The 20,136-nt window shown below is 43.4% G+C and overlaps 1 protein-coding gene across 1 annotated transcript; it reads right to left on the bottom strand.

The window, feature by feature from the left end:
• Positions 1-2,131: 2,131 nt before the first annotated feature.
• Positions 2,132-18,169, bottom strand: c31h9orf78 (chromosome 31 C9orf78 homolog). The gene is made up of 9 exons (XM_078426177.1): positions 17,987-18,169; positions 16,088-16,147; positions 15,087-15,138; positions 14,049-14,119; positions 11,089-11,169; positions 9,727-9,924; positions 8,101-8,237; positions 3,621-3,719; positions 2,132-2,911 (listed from the first exon to the last, which is right to left on the bottom strand). Exons 1-9 carry the CDS (start codon positions 18,064-18,066, stop codon positions 2,820-2,822), a joined length of 870 nt encoding a protein of 289 aa, XP_078282303.1. The 5' UTR covers positions 18,067-18,169; the 3' UTR covers positions 2,132-2,819.
• Positions 18,170-20,136: the final 1,967 nt, after the last annotated feature.

The following is a 20,136-nucleotide window of genomic DNA, read 5'->3' as shown; positions in this document are numbered from 1 at the left end:
AAGATCTCCAACCTGAACGACTACCGCCCGGTTGCCCTAACGCCGATAGTCATGAAGTGCTTTGAGAGGCTGGTCCTCTCACACATCAAATCCAGCATCCCTGACTCACTGGACCCACATCAATTTGCATACAGGGCAAATAGATCCACAGAGGACGCCATCTCTCTGGCTCTTCACACTGTCCTGACTCACCTAGAGAGACAGGGCACGAACGCGAGGATGCTATTCATAGACTATAGCTCCGCCTTCAACAGGTCATCCCCACCAAGCTCATCACCAAACTCCACCAGCTCGTCATTATGTGACTGGATCCTGGACTTCCTGCGGGAACGACCGCAGGCGGTGAGAATGGGCCCGCACCTGTCCTCCACTATCACCCTGAGTACCGGCACACCACAGGGCTGTGTTTTGAGCCCCATGCTCTACTCCCTCTTCACACACGACTGTGTTCCTGCATTCGACACCAACACCATTGTCAAGTTTGCAGATGACACAACGGTGATCGGGCTGATCACCAACGGTGATGAAACAAACTATAGAGCGGAGGTGCAGAACCTGGCGGACTGGTGCTCAGATAACAACCTGTCCCTAAATACCACCAAGACCAAGGAGCTGATCATCAACTTCCGAAGGTCACATAACGGGGAATATGCCCCGATCTCTATCAACGGGGACAGTGTGGAGTGTCCAGCTTCAAGTTTCTGGGCACTCACATTTCGGAGGACCTAACATGGTCCAATAACACTGCTGCGCTGGTCAAGAAGGCACAACAAAGACTGTTCTACTTAAGAACACTGAAAAAGTCTGGTCTACCCCAACAGCTGCTGACGACCTTCTACCGCTGCACCATAGAGAGCATCCTAACGCATGGCATCCCTGTGTGGTACCTCAGCTGCACGGAGGCAGAAAGGAAAGCTCTACAGCGGGTAGTCCATAGAGCTCAGAGGGCCATCGGAACACAGCTACCAGACTTGGAGGGCATCTACAACACACGATGCCTCAGAAAAGCCACCAGCATCCACAAAGACTCTTCACACCCCTGCAACAGTCTGTTCGAACTCCTTCCATCGGGCAGACGATACAAGGCCTTCTATGCCCGCACCTCCAGACTCAGGAACAGCTTCATCCCCAGGGCCATAGCTGCTATGAACCGGTCCTGCTGAGCCGGATGGCCACAACGCATAGATCAACTTGCACTTTACCCTGTCCAAAACTGTTACAACTGTTTCGTTTCGTTGGGTTGCTGCTGTCTAAATTACCTAAATTATTGCATCGTATGGGAGGCGCATTCCCAATCTCGTTGTACCCCTGGGTACAATGACAATAAAGATATATTGTATTGTATTGAATAATTAACAACTTGGAAGCCAAGTCAATCTATATTTTTAAGGCAGAGATTGACACGATTATTGATTCGGAAGGGTGTTCGGAGTATGGGGAGAAAGCAAAAGAATGGGATTGAGGGGGAAAAGATAGATCAGCCATGATTGAATAGCTGAGTAGACTTGATGGGCTGAATGGCCAAATTCTGCACCTAGTTCTTATGAATGGTTTTTCCTCTATGATTTTTAAATATTGCTATTAAGATCTATTTGCAACCTACTCTCCTTCATAGAAACAGTCCCAATTACTCCAGTCTATCCATCAACCCTGGAATGATTTTCTGCAGTCTTTCCAAAGCCTTCGCATCTATATACTAAAACTCATTTGTTTGTTTCTGAACTACAGCCAAAACGGTACACAATAGCACAACAATTTTAGGCCCACCTTAATCACCGTAATCCCTTTGGTGCTAATGGAAGAAGTTTAATTGAAATCGGTGTTATATTTTTTAAGTTATTCACATTTTAAAATTTAAATCTATCTCCTAGGGAGGGAGGATAAGGATGGTTGAGGGGGATGGAGTGGGGGGGGGGGGGGGGAGGGGAACGGGGAGGGAGAAGTGAGGGGGGAGGTTGGGGTGGGGGAGGTGGGAGGATGGGGGAAAGAGGGGGAGAGGGTGCTGCACGATGCAGGAGAGGTTTGGGGCCAATGGGTCCACTTGGTCTAGTCTATCCTAAAATTGCAGCTTCTTGAGCAAAGCACAATTTCTCAAATATAGTATCAATTGCATACAGAAAGGCCAAGCAAATTAAATTTAGAAAAGCATTTATAGAAAATTATTCAACAAGAAATTTACCTTGGATACATTTACTACAGACAATCCAAAACAAATCCATAACTTAATCTAAAGAATTTTTGCGAATTTGCAGGTTTGTAGATGATTAAAATAGAGGAATTAAAATCCTATTTTAAGAGATAAGATCAACTAGCTCTTACAATAGCAGTGTTACTGTGGAACACTATGTGTGACAGTGCTGCTTTTAAAGTATCACTCAGATTACAAACAGAAGCACTGGAACAGAAGGTATCAATGGCTTTTTATAATTTTTGTGTTCTACCACATTCCTGCAATTCAAGTTTTACACAAAATTCAGGTGAGGAAATTGTCAAACAAACTGGAGTAGGTTAGTTAAATTAAGTTATTTTGCTCCAATTCTCCCTCACCCATTCAGTCTATATATTCTCCACACCATTCAACTCAGATACAAAGCAATGAAAATAGTTCAGAATAGTATGGAGTGACCATTTATCAGGGTGATTGCGGTTTGGTCCGCATTGTTATACCGATATTCTGTAGTTTTGATATTTTGACAAACATTGGATAAAATTATAGGTTCACTCTTGAAAGATAAACTCCAGTTCACTTTTCGGTCTGCAGTTTCGTTGCCACAAGACATTTAAAATACACCAACACCTGGAATAGTTTGAGCCACCCTTCAATATCTTCTGCTCATTTTCTTGAACTTTTCATAATGGTAGTCATCTGTTGCTTTTTCATTTGAAGGCCGTTTGCGATTTGGAGGAGTTTCTGCAGATGGAAGAGCAACATTTTAATAGCTTTGTTGTTGTGACATAGATCCAGATTTATGTCAATATAGTTACTCATAATTACTCTTTAAAAGGGATAGAACATAAATATCAGCATTTGAGTGATGTGCTTTAAAGGACTCTTGCTGTTTAATGTGGAAAAAGCTCAGAATAGAAACAAACAATATTGTTTGGTTAAACCCATTTGTATTTTAGGATACATCAAGTAGGACTTACAATGATTGCCAGTGAGTTGCAAAGCAAAAGAATAATTTCAGATGGAATTTTAAAATCACTGAAGATGGAAAGATCTGGGTGTAAATAATGGGTCATTTGCTTTGCTGGGAAATGTCAGCAGTTTGTAATTATTTTCACCACACTCCAATATTGGAGAAATCAGAATCGAGTGAGGCTTGCAGCAGTTCCCATTTGCAATTTACAGTGGAGAATTTGTTCTTCCATATTGATTTCAATGAGAGAGACAGCTACAGATAGTGTTTTAGTGTAAATGTTATTTGAACAGAACTTCGTACTTCCACCCTGAAAGACTGCAAAGCACAGAAAGTGACAAAGCATACTCCACATGACCAAGTCCCAAAGTAATTACAACCAGGTAACTTATTTTAAGTTGCAAATCATTAGAATGATTCTAATCACATTTTGTTGTTGTCATCTATTGTTGTGCTGTTCCTTATACAGATGTTACTTACGTTCAGGCTCCGGTTTATCAGTGTCTCCCACTCTCAAGGGCCGAGGTTTGGCTTCCTCTTTGTGCCGTTTTGCAGGTGCATGCAATTCCTCTCGGTAGACTACAGGAGAACAAAACAGCAATGCTGAAAGCAGTTCCATACAGTTGGCCAAAAGCAACTGCATACTGCAGTTTTAAAACCGGTATTGAAAATGTAATTCAATTGTCTGTATTAGCAACAGTCCTAAGAACCAGATGACTCAATTGACTAATAACGGAAAACTAATTTTGTTTCCATTGCACAACTTTTCGCTGCAACGATCCTTATTCTTTGACTGACAAATGCAAATTGCATGAGGTTGCACTTGGTTATGTAGGACCAAAGAAACTGGCAGGCAAGAAAAGTTAGGTTGGTCCATCAGGTCTGCCTCACAGCTGATGACTGGAACATTGTTAACCAAACACCTCTCTCTTTCTCCACACCATTGTAAACTCGCGGGAGAGACAACGAAACAAAGAAAAAACTATGCAGCCAAGTATCTCTGATTTCTTCTGGTGACCCGAAGAGAATTAAACTACTCACTCAGCAGCAGTAGAAACACAAGGCAGCACCATTTAGGGGCATGGCATGTGTCCTTGTGATAGGTCAGGTTTAGAAGCTAACAAGTGTTCAAAATAAAATCTCTGACAAGAACTGGATAATCACCCAATGCCCTCTCCTTACTGTGCAATCAGCTCCTAACAGACAAGAACACAATCTATTTACTCTCAGGTCTTTTTGGTTTTCGGACAATGCCTTTGAATCTGGAAATTCATAATACAATGACCGAGTGAAATTCATAATACAATGAAATTCATAATATAATGACTGCATTAAGTGAACATCTGAGCATTTGAGGGCGTGGCTGGTATTAAGGGCATCACTCCATACATTCAGGGGTCACTAATATGCAAGGCCATGTACAAATTCAGTTCGATAAAATAGTTGGTACTTCTGGATTTAAACTGACGTTGTGGCAGGCCAGCATTCAAACAATAGCTTATCCTGCATCTCAAAAGGTGAAGTGGCAAGATGGCGGCCCATCCAGACGCAGCGGCGTTGCACTCTCCAAATCGATGCTATTAATGCTATTTACTTATCTTCATTATCTTAATGCCAAGTTTAGCTGACAGTGCGAATCGCTCATGTAGCCGACGGAACTGCTCAACATTGGACGAGCTGTGAACAGCAAGCTTTTAACACTTCACTAACATCCTGATAGAGCTAGTCAGAGCACCAGCAGCTCCTTGGACCACCACACCGGCGGGAAGGAGATGGAGGCGGCGCCGCGAGAGAAAGCAAAAGCGTGGACGGCGTGCTGGGGTGCAGGCCAGGCTACGAAGGGCTCCACACAGACCATCTTTACCACGCGTTTTCCTCGCAAATGTCCAGTCACTCACTAACAAGCTGGACGAAGTAAGGCTATGGCTCAACATACAGGGACCCCTGAAAAACTGCTGCGCGCTGATTTTTATGGAGACGTGGCTCAACGCGCTAGTTCCCGGAGGGGCTGTGGAGCTAATGAGCCGGATACTACACCGTGCAGAGTAAGAGCAGGGGCAGTGGGCTCTGTATCTTCATCAATATTGATTGGTGCACCAACCACGCTGCAATAGAGAGCTACTATTTCCCAGATCTGGAATATCTACTGCTTAAATGTAAGCTGTTTTATCTGCCTCGGGAGTTTTCCGTTGTTATTATTATGGCTGTATACATTCCTCCACATGCTAATGCTAATCTAGCACTAGCAAATCTGCACTCGGCCATCAGTAAACAGCAGGATGCTCACCCCAACGGTGCTTTCATTGTTGCAAGGGACTTTAACCAGGTCGACCTACAAGCTGTGCTCCATAAATTCCATCAGCATGTGCAGCACCAGGGGCTCAAACACTGAATAAAGTGTACACAAACATTAAAGACTCATACAGAGCTCTCCCCAGCCCACCCTGGGACAACCTGATCATCTTTCACTGTTTCTGATGCCAGCATATAGACCTCTCATCCACAAGTCTAAACCTGCAATAAAGCCAGTCAAAATATGGCCTGAGGAAGTCACCTTACAACTCCAGGACTGCTTTGATCGCACCCACTGGGACCCATTTTTCACAACAGGCGACCCATGGCACAGAGGTAGACTTGGAATACACACCCACTGTACTTTTCTACATTAAACAGCTGCGTGGATAATATCACAGTAGACAAGAAAATAAAGATGTTTCCAAACCAGAAACTGAGGATGAGCAAAGAGGTACAAAATCTTTTAAGAGCATGCAATAATGCCTTTAAATCTGGTGACACTTCAGCATAGTGTTACCAGGTCAAACCTGAAAAAAGGCATAAAAAAAGGCCAAAGACTTCCACAGGCAACGTGTGGAAGACCACTTCAGCAACACAGACACTAGAACCATATGGCAAGGCATCAGGGCTATCACGGATTACAAGAGCAACCCTGCCTGCCCCCACAATGATGTCACACTGGCCAACGAGCTCAACGCCTTCTTTGCTCGCTTTGAAATCGACAACACCACGAGTGGAAAAATCCCAGCCATGGAGGATGAACAGGTTCTCACACTGAGCACACATGACGAAAAGCGCATGCTGTGGAGGGTCAATCCACGCAAAGCTGCAGGCCCGACCGAGTCCCAGGACCGGTACTTAAGGACTGGGCTGAACAGCTTGCTGAAGTATTTACAAAGATCTTCAATCTCTCTCTATCTCTGGAAACAGTCCCAAAGTGCCTGAAGTCAGCCACCATAGTGCCAGTGCCAAAATAAAAACCCATCAGCAATCTGAACGACTATCGTCCGGTTGCCCTCACACCAACAGTAATGAAGTGGTTTGAAAGGTTGGTCCTCTCCCACATCAAAGCCATCATCCCTGCCTCACTGAACGCGCATCAGTTTGCTTACAGAGCTAACAGATCTACAGAGGACGCCATCTCTCTGGCTCTTCATACTGTCCTGACTCACCTGGAGAGAAAGGGCACATACATGAGGATGCTATTTGTAGACTACAGCTCTGCTTTCAAAACTGTCATCCCCACCAAGCTCACCTTCAAACTCCACCAGGTAGGCCTCGGCTTGTCACTATGCAACTGGATCCTGAATTTCCTGTCGGAGCGTCCTCAGCAGTGAGATTGGGCCCCCACCTGTCCTCCACTACCACTCTGAGTACTGGTACACCACAGGGTTGCGTACTGAGCCCCATCCTCTACTCCCTCCTCACACACGACCGTGTTCCTGCATTCACCACCAACACCATCGTTAAATTTGCGGATGACACAACGGTGATCGGGCTGATCTCCAACGGCAATGAATCAGCCTACAGAGCGGAGGTGCAGAACCTGGCGAGCTGGTGCAGCAACACAACTGCACCGGTCAAGAAAGTACAGCAATGGCTGTTTTTCCTGAGGATGCTGAAAAAAGTTGGTCTGCCCCAACAGATGCTGGTGACTTTCTACCGCTGCACCAGAGAGCTTCCCAACATACTGCATCTCTGTGTGGTATCTCAGCTGCATAGCAGCGGATAGGAGAGCTCTTCAGCAGGTCGTCTCCAGAGCAGATCACTGGGATACAGCTCTCAGCCCTGGAGGACATCTACAACGCACGCTGCCTCAGAAAAGCCATCAGCATCTATAAGGGCTCCACATACCCTTGCCACTGTCTGTTTGAACTCCTTCCATCTGGCAGACGTTATAAGGCCTTCTACGCCCACACCTCTAGACTGAGAAATAGCTTTTTCCCCCAAGAGCTGTAACTGCACTCAATCAGTCTGCTAAGCACCCCCAATAATCTATCTTTGCTGCCAGAATCAACTGGCACAACTGACTTTATCACAACACTGACAGTTGCTGTAATTTTTAACCTCAGTTAACATGGACCTATTTGTACTTTTACCTTATTTTTTATTTTTGTTTTACCTTATTTATTTTATAGCATTTGTACTGAGGTTGCAATCTTAATTTTGTTGTTCTTGTACAATGACAAGACATATTATTATTATTACTTTGATGTGAAGCAGTTGCATTGAATGCAAAATGACAGTGTACATAGTGAGATCCCAAAGACAAAATTGACTGATTAGTGGCAAGGAGATTGTTGGCTAGGCTACCAAGAAGATTCCCTTTAGTCAGGTTTCCAACATCTTTAGTCTTCTCGCTTTTGCTTTACATCTACAAAAACCACAAGTGCTGAAATCTCACTAAAAACTAAGTGCTGGAGGAACTCAGTGGGTTAGGCAGCATATATGCCACACTGTCTCGACTTATTCATTTTGCTTACCCACTCGAACCTCACCTTCTCCGAACACACTGCCTTCCACTCACTCAATACTAATCCCAATATTATAATGCAGTCTGAGGGATCGCGACCCATATTGTTGTCTGTCCATTCCCTCTACAGATGCAGTCCAGCTCGGTGCATTCCTCCAGCACTTTCTTAGTCATTAAGTAGGTTTTACTTACACCGATTATGCTGGACATAGTTGACTGCAATATTCGTGGGTACAAAGGAGGTGCTGGTATCCTTCTTTTTGTTGCGTTGTTCAGCCAAGAGCAGGGCTTTTGCCTCTTCAGTGCTGATAATATTCTTTATTTTTGCACTTAAAAATAAAAGAACATAACAATTTAAGGAAAAAAATGTCATGCAGTAGATGAAAATCTGACACGCACCGTAAAAGAATGGTTGAAGGAATTTCTAACGGGATAAATACTTGAAATGAAAATATTTTCAGGACTGTAGGGAAAATATAGTGAATCAATTGGACAAGTAAATTCAGGCTTCCTGAGCATACATGGTCTTGAATAAGTTCCCATTTGTGCAGCAGTGCAAAGTCAATGTACCAATGCACATCATCATCAATGCACATCATCAGTTTGTTGAATTGTTTTTCCGCTTTAAAAAATAAACTGAAAATCACGTTTCCCTGTGCAAAAGCACAAAATTGAAGAATATAGGATCACTTTTCAGAGTAAGAATAATATAATTGAGTGGAAATTCAGCCAAGAATTTATCAAAACAGTGGTAAGCGTTGAACAGACCATCTGAAAGGAAGGTAGTGTCCAGAAAGAAGTCAATTTTTAAAAAGGGACTGGCCATGCCTGTTAACAAGAATAATTCTGGACTACAGAACTTTAGGAATGCATCAAAATGATTTTGTGAGGAAACTCAATGGATAGAGTGGGTAGATTAAAACCACACCTGCACAAATGAATGTTTACAGAGAATCTCATATTGGCAGAATATGGAACTCCAGTCTCAAGACGCAGAGCATGAAAGTTACATTTCTTGTGCTTATTGCCTCCGTGTCAGTCATTGAGTTCAGAGCAGGAGTAAAGCAGGCATTTAATAAATCTATTCAAATAGAATCTTTAAACCACCGCAACGTGATCAAAACTGTAGAAAATACTTTTTTCCCCAGAAGACTGCAGTGAACTAAAGTGTGTGAAATTCATCCCAGTTACAATGAGATGTACAACACAGTGCGCAGCCTCACAGCAAGATAGATACGGGTTCAATTCAAACCTCGGGTGCCAACTGTGCGGAGTTTGCATGTTCTCCCTATGACATCGGGTTCCTCCGAGTGCTCCGGTTTCCTCCCACAGCAAAAAGACATGCTGTTTTGTAGGTTGATTGGCCTCTGTAAATTACCCCCAATGGGAAGTGGATGGATGAGAATGTGGATTACATAGAACTAGTGTGAATGGGTGATTGATGGTCGACATGGATTTGGTGGGCCAAAGGGCCTGTTTCCATGCTGCATTTTTCAATCGTTCAATTAATGACAAAGAAAGGTCTACCCAAATATTTCTACATCAATGGGACTTATGATTGAGTATCTACAATATATTGTATATAACCATGTTAAATAATTGGTAAAATGTATCCATTCTTTTGAACGTTTTGGCTAAAGCAAGATAAATTCTGTAATTTACTATCTGTTATGATTATTGCTGCTAGCCCTTGTAGGCCAATGAGCTGGAGTAGTTCTCTGGATGAAGTGTATTGTGCAATAGGAACCATGCAAACCAGGATTTTCAGGGAGATTTCAAATGGCTCTCACTAGGACAAAATAAATATTGAACACTTACTCGATCCCCAGATCAACCTCCGGAATGCCACTGAGCATCTGATTGGATAGCATTTCTTCTGTACGCTTGGCAGAAGAAACATTGATATTATCGGGCAGTTCATACAGCATATCTTCTGGATTTTTCACCTTTGGCTTCTGTTCCTCATTTTCCAGGATTCCTTTCCTCCTCTTTAATTCTGTCTCAATATACTTCATCCTGAGACAAAGCAAAGGGATCAATTTTATCCGACCTTTCTGTCCTGGGCTGCCTTCATTACCAGAGAAAGGGCAAACACAAACTGGAGCAACAGCACATCGTACACCACTCGAGTAGCTGACAACCCAAAAGTATGAACACTGAATTCTTCAATTTCAAGCAATATTCCCCCTCATCCTCTCAGTTTCCTGTGTCCTACCCCCATCATTTCTCCCACTACCCTACCTCATCTCTCCTCCACCAATATTGCCTTTATATTTCATTCATCCTCTCTCCTTATCTGACACCCTTTTATCGACTGTGCACCTAGACTTTTAACTCTAGTCTTTGTCATTTACTCCACTCAATCGCAGCCCTGTCCCCTGAATCCACCGATCATTTGCCAGGCTTTGCTCTGCCCCCAAAAGCTCTTTTCCAGCTTCCCCCCCCCATGACAATCATTCTGAAGATGGGTCGTGACTTGAAACCTCATCTCTCCACCGGATCTGCCTGACCTGCTGAGTTACTCCAGCATTTTGTGTTGTGCTCAGTATGCAATGACAGGTTAAGATTCTAAGTATTGGGGTGTCTAATTAGACATTTAACAGAAATTAGATCCATCTACTATTGACATTCCCCAATGCCCATTGCAGAAACATCAATATATCAAGCAACATATCTGTCCTCCTTATTTTTAACATTAAATGGGATGCCCGGCATTAGAAATTTACCAGGATGATACAACAGACTTTATATTGCAGAGACTATGCAACATATGTAGTTCAACAAGGAAGTCAAGATTTTAAAAGAAGTTTGTAAAATTATGGCGGGTTTTGATGTAGTGAATACAATAAAAGTACTTCCACCAGGAAAAGCATCAATAACTTGGAGATCAGGATTTAAGGTAACTATCAAAAGTTTTTTGTTTTTGTTTATAAATTACAAGTCCCGATTTGGAATTCACTGACTAATGAGTGGGAAAGCAAATGGAATATTAATTTACAAAAGGGAACCGGATAAATAATTGAAATAAATGGCAAGCCAATGGATAAAGTGCACTAGCCAAAGGCAGGATGACCTGATGTTTTCTGTTTTAATCTCAAATTACAAACACCTGCAGTTTCTTGTTTTCTAGGAAAAGGCTATTTTTCATTTCAAAAATGTACCACACAAGGCCAGACATACATGTCAGCATCCTCGTCACGTCTATTGGTCTCCACTGAAAATGATGTGCCCAAGTTCAAGTCTGTGTCTTCCTCCTCTACCCTGGAAAAGGGAATAAAGGTTATTTAGTTTCTAGGAACCAAATACATGGTAACTGCAGTAAAAGGGTCAGTTGCACAATTACTCCCCAAACAGATTAATCAATATTCTGCTCCAATGGCGCTTCTGGGCTCCATTGGCACAATAGCAAGATTGGAAAGTTTATCATGATCACAATGCCAGCAACTGATACCAAGGGCTGAGAGCTTGCATTTCATTCTTAATACTTTCCCAAAGTTGCACAAGAGTGCAGAAAATAGGCCAAGTCCTTTCAGACAGGTTAAAGGCAGGAAGGTAGCTACAAGAACATGTTGGACAAACTTGGATTATTTTCTCTGGAGTGTTGGAAGCTGAGGGGAGACCTGGTAGAGGTTATAAAAATTATGGGAGGGCTAGATAAGGTAGATGGAGGGCTAGATAAGGTAGATGGAGCCCTTTTCCCACCAGGGTGAAAATGTCAAAGGCTAAGTTAAAGGTTTAAGATGAGGGGAGCAGAAGTTGAGAGATGTGCAGGGCAAGTTTTTTTTACCCATATTGGTGGGTGCCTGGAATGCACTGCCAGGGTTGTGGTGGATGTAGATACAATAATAGTATTTAAGAGGCTTTTGGATAGACACATGGATATGCAGGGTATGGCAGGATATGGATCACATGTAGGCAAGAGAGATCACTTTAACTTGGTGTCATGTTCAACATGGACTGAAAGGTCTGTTCCAATGCGGTACCGTTCTATGAATGGAGGTACAAAGAGAGACGTGGTGGGGAAGGGGTAGGAGGGAAAAAGGGGCATCAAGCCTAAATTATACCAAGGCACCTCACACCAGCTTGCATGAGTTGTACTTCACTGTCTTCTGCCCTTCAATTACAGTCTTCTTAGGCCCCCTCGGTCATGGCTGACCATGGGTGATGCATCCTAGTTGGCTGCTTGTTCTACACTTCGGCTAGAGCAGCATCGCTTGTGGCTGAAGAGACCAATGCGGGAGTGATAGTCTCTGTCGCAAAGGTCACATTTGTGTGTGAACTCAGGTCTGTTGAAGTTGCTGCGCTCCTTTCTGTGTGCCTGCTTTTCTGCCGCTGCGTTCATCAGTTTCTCTTCCCCCGTTGGTTCAGGGTACCTCTCCACCTTGTACGGTCAGCTGCAAGGCTCTCCCAGAACTCCACATCGATGTCGAGCACCTTCAAATCTCTCTTGCAGACATCCTTGTAATAGCTGGGGGCGGCCGATGGTTCTCCTCACAGATGTTAGCTCTCCATAGAGGGTGTCTTTTGGGATATGGCCATCCTCCATGCGGTGGACATGGCCCAGCCCCCACAGCCTGCGCTGCCTGAGTAGTGTACATACTCGGAAGGCCAGGGCGAGACAGAATCTCAGCGTTGGACACTGTCTTGCCAGGATATACCCAGGATCCGGCGGATGCTTCTAAGGTGGAAGGTGTTGTGTCTTCGCTCCAGTCTGGCATATGTAGTCCATGTCTCACTGCCGTACAGCAGCGTGCTGATGACACAGGCGTTGTAGACTGCTATCTTTGTCTTCACTGTCAGCTTTGGATTGGTCCACACTCGAGTTGTGAGGCGAGCGAGAGTTGTAGCTGCCTTCCCGATCCTCTTGTCAATCTCTGTGTCCAAGGAGAGGTTGTCGGTGATGGTGGAGCCGAGGTACGTGAACTGATGGACGGCATCGAGTTCGTAGTCGTCGATGGTGATGACAGGCGGTGCCTCTGTATCCTGTCCCAGGACGATCGTCTTCTTCAGGCTGATGGTCAGCCCAAAGTCCTTGATAGCCCGATAGAAGCGGTCCATCAATGACTGTAGTTCCTGCTGGGTGTGGGACACAACTGCTGCGTCATCGGGAAACAACATGTCTCTGATGAGTGTTTCACGTACTTTTGTCTTGGCTCGGAGGCGGGTACGGTTGAAGAGCCTGCCGTCTGATCTAGTACGCAGGTAGATCCCCTCTGTTGCAGTGCCGAATGCATGTTTCAGGAGCAGAGCAAAGAAAATCCCAAAGAGTATGGGAGCGAGGACGCAGCCTTGTTTGACGCCACTGCGGATGTTGAAGGGCTCCGAGAAACTGCCATTGAACTGCACTGTCCCCTTCGTGTTGATGTGGAAGGATTCTATCATGCTAAGTAGTTTTGGTAGACAGCCGATCTTTGGGAGAGCCTTGAATAGGCCATCTCTGCTGACGAAGTCAAACGCCTTGGTGAGGTCAATTACAGTAAACTCAGATAATTCAGCACCTTCGACACTGTGGTGCATAACTGGCAAATTTTTTGGACGGTTGGGTTGTGCTCCTATTAGTACATCAACATATCTCTAATTCACCTTCATTACAAAAAAAAGGGTGTTGCAGTAAAATAATCATTTTTCCAATGAAGCAGGCAAGTTTGAATGGAGTGTGGCAAAATGGGACCCTGGCCAGTCTAAAGGGTGTACAGCAAACACAATCAGGTGAGCCAAATATTAGGCTATAGTAATTTCCAAACATGCAGATAGCAGACTATAGAGGTTTTAGTCCATGTAGTTCGTTCCTGTTTCATACGCATCTTAAATGAATAAAACTTCTGTTTTATGTACTTTAGATTTTTTTTGCCATTTGGGCGAATGAATTGAAATTAAAAACAGTAAAGCTACATATTCTTCTATACCACAGAAACAGCATAAATCCACCTACATAACTGTACCGGCGAGTATGACAAACCATATAGTTACATGATTGCTAATTAGTCTAAAAGCTGCAACAGGCTTTATTTGGGCCTCAAGTATAGCTTTATTTTAAAAACACCAGGTAGAAGTAGCACGGGCTGAAATGCTGTCTGCTGTGCTATATTATTTTGTATAATAATGAAATGAACAAGTAAATGGCTTTTCCAATACCTCACCTTTCTCGTTTTCGGTCCTTTAGGATCTTCATATCAATCATACCACCCGTCTTCAGTTTAAAGGGGTCATCCTATCCAAAAGGAAAAAAAATGCAGCAAAACAGATGCTAACCAAAAATATTTTCTTGCAAGTTTTATTTTCCCTCAAGTATAGAAATCAGATAAAGCAGTCAGGTTAACCTCCCAGCTCAGTGACAAATTATAACAATCTCAGTAATTTAACTATTTGCTTTTATACATATTAGTCATGTAAAAAGTCACCCGTGCTGTACAAGAGGGTGACAGTAGTGCCAAGAAAGATCGGGAGGGAAAATGCAAACATTGATGAAAATTCATGTTCTGAGTAGGATTTTGATGGAAGAAACCAAAACAACGTTTATTTGCTACACTTTAGAGTCACAGTCACACAGCATGGAAACAGGCCCTTTGGCCCAAATTGTCCATGCCAACCAAGATGCCCCATCTACGCATCTCACCTGACCACATTCGATCCATATCCCTCTAAATCTTTCCTATTTATGTACCTGTCCAAGGCATCCAGGCAGTTGGTGGACTAACTCATGAACAACTATTACATTTCAGGTGGACCTATTGCCAGGTGTACAAACAAGTGTGGCAATGCATTTACTAATAAGGAAGTATAACAGTGGATGAAGTCTTGATGCATCTGCCCTTGGCCAGTTATTCTAGCACACAAATGTAATCATGAGCACCAAGACCATTTGTGCTATTTCATCTGCAAATTACTGTTCACAAGTTATTTCCTGGAGTAAAATTTGCACAATAATGACAGAAGATGATGGATCGATTTAGATAAATAACAGTCAAAGAGCTGGAAAGGGACAATAGAATGAATGCCTTATTGTTGTGCTCTATGGTTATATAACAGTGATAACTGTGGCACTGTATCTTTGGTAGCATTGACTAAACTGCTAGTACTCTCCAGGGTTTGTACTTTTTATTTTGCCTCATGTTCTAAATAAACAGACCCTTCTCTAAATAGCTGCAGTGACATTGACAAACAACGTAACAACTTACCGCATTTGAAGTTTCTTCCGGTGTTTGTTCCCCAACCAGCAGGGCGGCAGCACTGTGACAAGCAGAGAATGAGTCGACTTAAGGCAGGCTGGCATTTTACAAAATCTGACATTAATCAGACACGGGAACATTCGATGACCAAGAGCTTGGTCAAAGAGATCAACTTAAAAGAATAGCGATACAGTGAGACAAATGTTCCAAATATGCCTTTGAGTAGGAATCAGTATTAATTTTGTAACATTTGTTTTAAAGATCATATTATCTATTTTCACCTATTTTATGAATGGCTTGAAAATGTCATTTTATTAAAATAGCACAGGCTTTATACTTGGAGGCAAAGGAGTGCAGATGTTAGAATTTTGAGCAAAACACAAAGGGGGGGGTTTGAGGACTTCCGCTAGACACGCAGCATCTGTAGAGCGAATGGACAGGTGACGTTTCCGGGTTGGGTCCTTTCTTCAGACCAAGTCTTTAAACCTGGAATATTTGCGTGACATGTATACTCATTGATCCATTGGATTCACCTCCTTGTAGGAAGTTCCTCCACCTTCCCAGGCAACATTCAAACTGCATAGGCCCACTTTGCCAAGGCTTAGCAAACAGTTAACATGGAGTCATTTATTCTGGGGTTCTTTATTATTTGTGATTTTTAATATTTCAAATGTAATCATACTAGTCATTTATATTTAAAACCTCACCCACCTTTGGGTACAATGCCAAAAAGGAACTGTGTTGGTAGATATAACTAGCTGACGTGGCTCCTCCACAATCCATTTTCACTGGCTCCACCAAATAAAATAATTTATTTTTAAACCAGGCATGTCAAGTCAAGTCAAGTCAAGTCAAATTTATTTGTCACATACACATACTCGATGTGCAGTGAAATGAAAGTGGCAATGCCTGCGGGTTGTGCACAAAAAGAATTACAGTTACTGTAATTTGGTGCACACACCTTGTATGTAATATTCACACACTCTTCACACCACGTGAATTGTACCTACCTCACTCCATTTTGTCTCTTCCTTAAACTCTGAATTTCCTTCAGTTCATCTAGTTTTGACCTAGGAAACAAGAAGATTTACAAAAACTGATTTGGAACATTGTTTTGTTATAAAAAAAAATTAAATCAAGATCTGCAGAAAATGTTTAGAAAGCATTATTATTTAGATTGCATGTCAATCAGAATCATTGACTCCATGTCTCCAACAAACTTGAGAAAGCAACAAAAAAAACCTGATAAAAACATGACCTGTTATTACAATGCCCAAAGCTAATTTGTTACAAAGCAATAGAGATCAGTAACCTGGCAACATTGACCCATTGACCACACAACTGTGTGTCATGCATAACAACATCTTGTATTTAGAGATTCGAGGAACTACAAATGCTAGTTGACAAAAAAAAGCACAAAGTGCTGGAGGAACTCAGCGGTACACGCAGCATCCGTGGAGGAAATGGATAGCCGATGTTTCTATTCAGGACCCTTCTTCCGACACTGTATTTACAGTCTTGGCAGCTGAATGATAGGATTATTAAATCTATGGAACAAAAGGCCAGAATCAGAGCTAATAACTGAAAAAGGTTGTGAAAAAGTGGGGACATGTTGGAATCTAAATACATGGCAAGAGTTGTAAAAACCAAGAGCCAATGTTAGTCAGCAAAAATAAAGGTGATGGACAAATAGAATTTGGTACAAATTAGGACATGGACAGCAGATTTATGGATGACTTCATGTTTACAGAGAAAACAATGAAAGAGTTAGAAGGGAAATGCACTGGGATTCTCAAATGTAGAGGGAAGGTAGGTTTGAATGAAGGTTTTACAATATAAACTGAAGCAGAAGCAGACTGCACAAAGTCAAAGATAAAATAATCTGTCTAATCGAGGGAAACGTGATCCTGACTTCATTCCAGGGGCATTAATAACAATGCATCTGTAAATAGCCTGACATTTTCTAGGAGACTGATGGGGAATTGAATTTGTGGTTGGTGATTGGAAAAGATAGTTTCAAACACATTACCAATTACAGTATCTCAATGTCTTCACTTTCTAGTTTGAAGAAGGCTCCTGACCTGAAATATCACTTATCCATTCTTTGCACAGACATTACCTGACTTGCTAAGTTACCCGAGTAGTGTTTTACTCAAGATTTCAGCATCTGCAGTTCCTTGTGTCTTCATTTTCTCTATGCAACCACAATGTGTCAGTCAATCAATGAGAGAATATGCCTCCATGCTTCCCATATCTAAATAACCATTAAACAGACAAGATTATCAACTTAAAGGACATATTACAGGAAAAGTAGTAACTTTTCCCAATTTCTCCAAGCTGAAGGATATTTTGAGGATGAAGACTGGATGAAGTATAGAGCAGTTACATTTAAATCAACGAGCAGGAGGAACTCGGCAGGGCAGGCAGCATCTGTGGAGGGCAGCTTACAACCCAGTGGTATATTGATTTCTCTAAATTCAAGTAACCCTTGAAACACTCTCTCCGTCCCTCCCCCGCCCAAGTCGTGTACTAGCTTCATAGTCATCTTGTTTAGTCTCATTGTATATATTTCATTCGTTTGTTCTATATCTCTCTATATCACCGTCTATATCTCACGTTTCCCATTCCTCTGACTCTCAGTCTGAAGGGTCTCAACCGGAAACGCCACCTATTCCTCTCCAGAGAGGCTGCCTGTCCCGCTGAGTTACTCCAACATTTTGTGTCCATCTGTGGAGGGAATTGACAAATGTTGTTTTGGGTCGGGACCCTTCTTCAAATCAAGGCCTATTTTAGGTGTCGAGAAATTGTAGGGAGCCTGCCTGCATTAATCAGTGGTTCAGCCAAAGGCCGGCCGGGCTGGACTGGACTGTTCTCCTGTTGACCAGCGCATCTGGGGTATCTGCTCCTACCTGACCTCCACCACCCTCTGCTCATCCTCTTCGTCCGACTCCTCCTCTCGCCTCTTCCTGTAACTTTTCCCCGCCGCCATTCCTCCTGCGTTTCTCTCTCTTCGGTTCAGTGACGACCGTCTTTCTACTCCGAGCTACGTTGCTCATCAACACCGCGGAGAAAAGTGCTGGCAGACGGACACATTTCCGGTCTGCTAAAGTACTTCCGGTGTCAGGGACTACATTACCCACCAGGCACTGAGCGTGACGTCCCCAGGAGCATAACGGGTTAATTTCAAGGCAAAGGACTTGTTGGCGAGGAACGGTGTCTCACATCTTCTTGAGGAACACATAGAGCGTTTTATAATCAATTAAACATTTATAATCAATTAAAAATATAAACATTTCGAAATACACAGAGCATAAAAGGGAGGCAGTTTCCATAGAAGTTTTAGATAGGCACATAGATATGCAAGGAATTTGTGTGTGGGGGGGGGGGAATATGGAAAATTCTCTTAATACTGTTTTTAAACATTAGATATTTGCACATGAACAGGCCCCCTTGGCCCACAATGTCCATGGAGAAAATGACTTGCTTGTTCAGTTTGGTAAAGAATTGCATTGAATCACAAATTCCTGGGAGGTAATTGTGTGTGGACAGAGACCATTTTTTCTGGTTCTGCAAAGAAAGCTATCTAACATAATAATAATAATAATAAGCATTTATTTTATATAGCGCCTTATCGGGTGCTCAAAGCGCTTTACAAAAACAATCAACATAAAAACAAACAGACAAACTATCCTAACGGAAAAGCGGCGAATAAACAACGCCAGCGTCCTCTCACGTCAGGGTCCGGCAGTAGACAACATAAAGCACAGGACACACAGATACAATTTTTACACAAACAGCCATCACAGCGATTGCTCCAGGCACACCCTCACTGTGATGGAAGGCAAAGTCTTATCTCCTCCTCATTCTTCTCCCGTGGTGCCACGAGGTGATCGAGGCTCCCAACTTTTTGAAGCCCCCACCGGGCGATGGAAAGTCCCAGGGCCGAGCCGAGCAGGCCGATGAAAGTCCTGAGCCCCCACTGGGCGATGGAAAGTCCCAGGGCCGAGCCGAGCAGGCCGATGAAAGTCCTGAGCCCCCACCGGGCGATGGAAAGTGCTGCGGCCGAGCCACGCAGGGTGATGAAGGGCCTGCGAGCGGGTCGATCGTACCTCGCGCTTCGGGGCGGTCGAAGCTGCTACGGCTGGAGCTCCCAAAAACCGGTCGCCAGCCAGGGACCTGCGAACTCCCGATGTTGCGGTCTGCAGGGCCCACGGCCGAAGCCTCCGAGATGGTAAGTCCAGGCCCTGCGACCGGAGTCTTCAAGGTCGATCCCAGCTGGAGGCCGCCGACTCCACGATGTTAGGCCGTAGCGCGAACGGAGATACGACACGGTAAACGTCGCATCTCCGTTGAGGAAGAGATTAGAAAAAAGGTTTCCCCCAACCCCCCCACCACCCCCCCCACATACACAGAGTTAAAAATAGAACAAAACGTACATTAAACGATGACAATAGACAAAAAAACAAAAAAAAGACAGAGAGACTGCCGTTGAGCCGCAGCTGCATAGCTTCAGTGTTTTCCAGTCAGTATAATTTTCATTGAAGTAGTAAATTTGTCAACTTTTTTTAAAAGTCCCCATGATTGCAGGCCAGGCTTTCAGTGTGCACATTACCCAGGAGATGCCAGACATGACACATATGATTTTATCAAATATCCTAATGTTAGCCTGTGAACTCCACCCTGTGGTCTTTTAGTGACAGTGCAAATACTCCCTCAGTGCTATTCCAGTGTAAGCCTGGGTGCTCCTTCAACACTGTCCATATCTCATTCCAAGCATTCCCTCAACATTATCCTGAAGTTAGTCTGCTACATCCTTCAACGCCAGCCGGGTGCTCTCGTACTACTGTCCCTCCACGGGCTTAGCCATTCCAGTTCCATGTCAGTTTGTAACATGCTGGATAATCAAGCTTTTTTTGTGATTATAATGCTTTGAATTCTCCCAGAGATGAAAACAAATCTTTTGTTATTGCTGTCCTACCCCTCCCCACCTACGTCAATTATATACTATAGTCTGTGGTTGCAGTAAGGACTTCAGGATTTAAAAATCTAATATTGGGGT

Source organism: Rhinoraja longicauda, chromosome 31 (genome assembly GCF_053455715.1).
Source record: "Rhinoraja longicauda isolate Sanriku21f chromosome 31, sRhiLon1.1, whole genome shotgun sequence".
In the NCBI taxonomy this organism is placed as follows: Eukaryota; Metazoa; Chordata; class Chondrichthyes; order Rajiformes; family Arhynchobatidae; genus Rhinoraja; species Rhinoraja longicauda.
The sequence above is the reverse complement of the archived record's forward strand: the minus strand, read 5'-3'. Positions and strand labels throughout refer to the sequence as shown.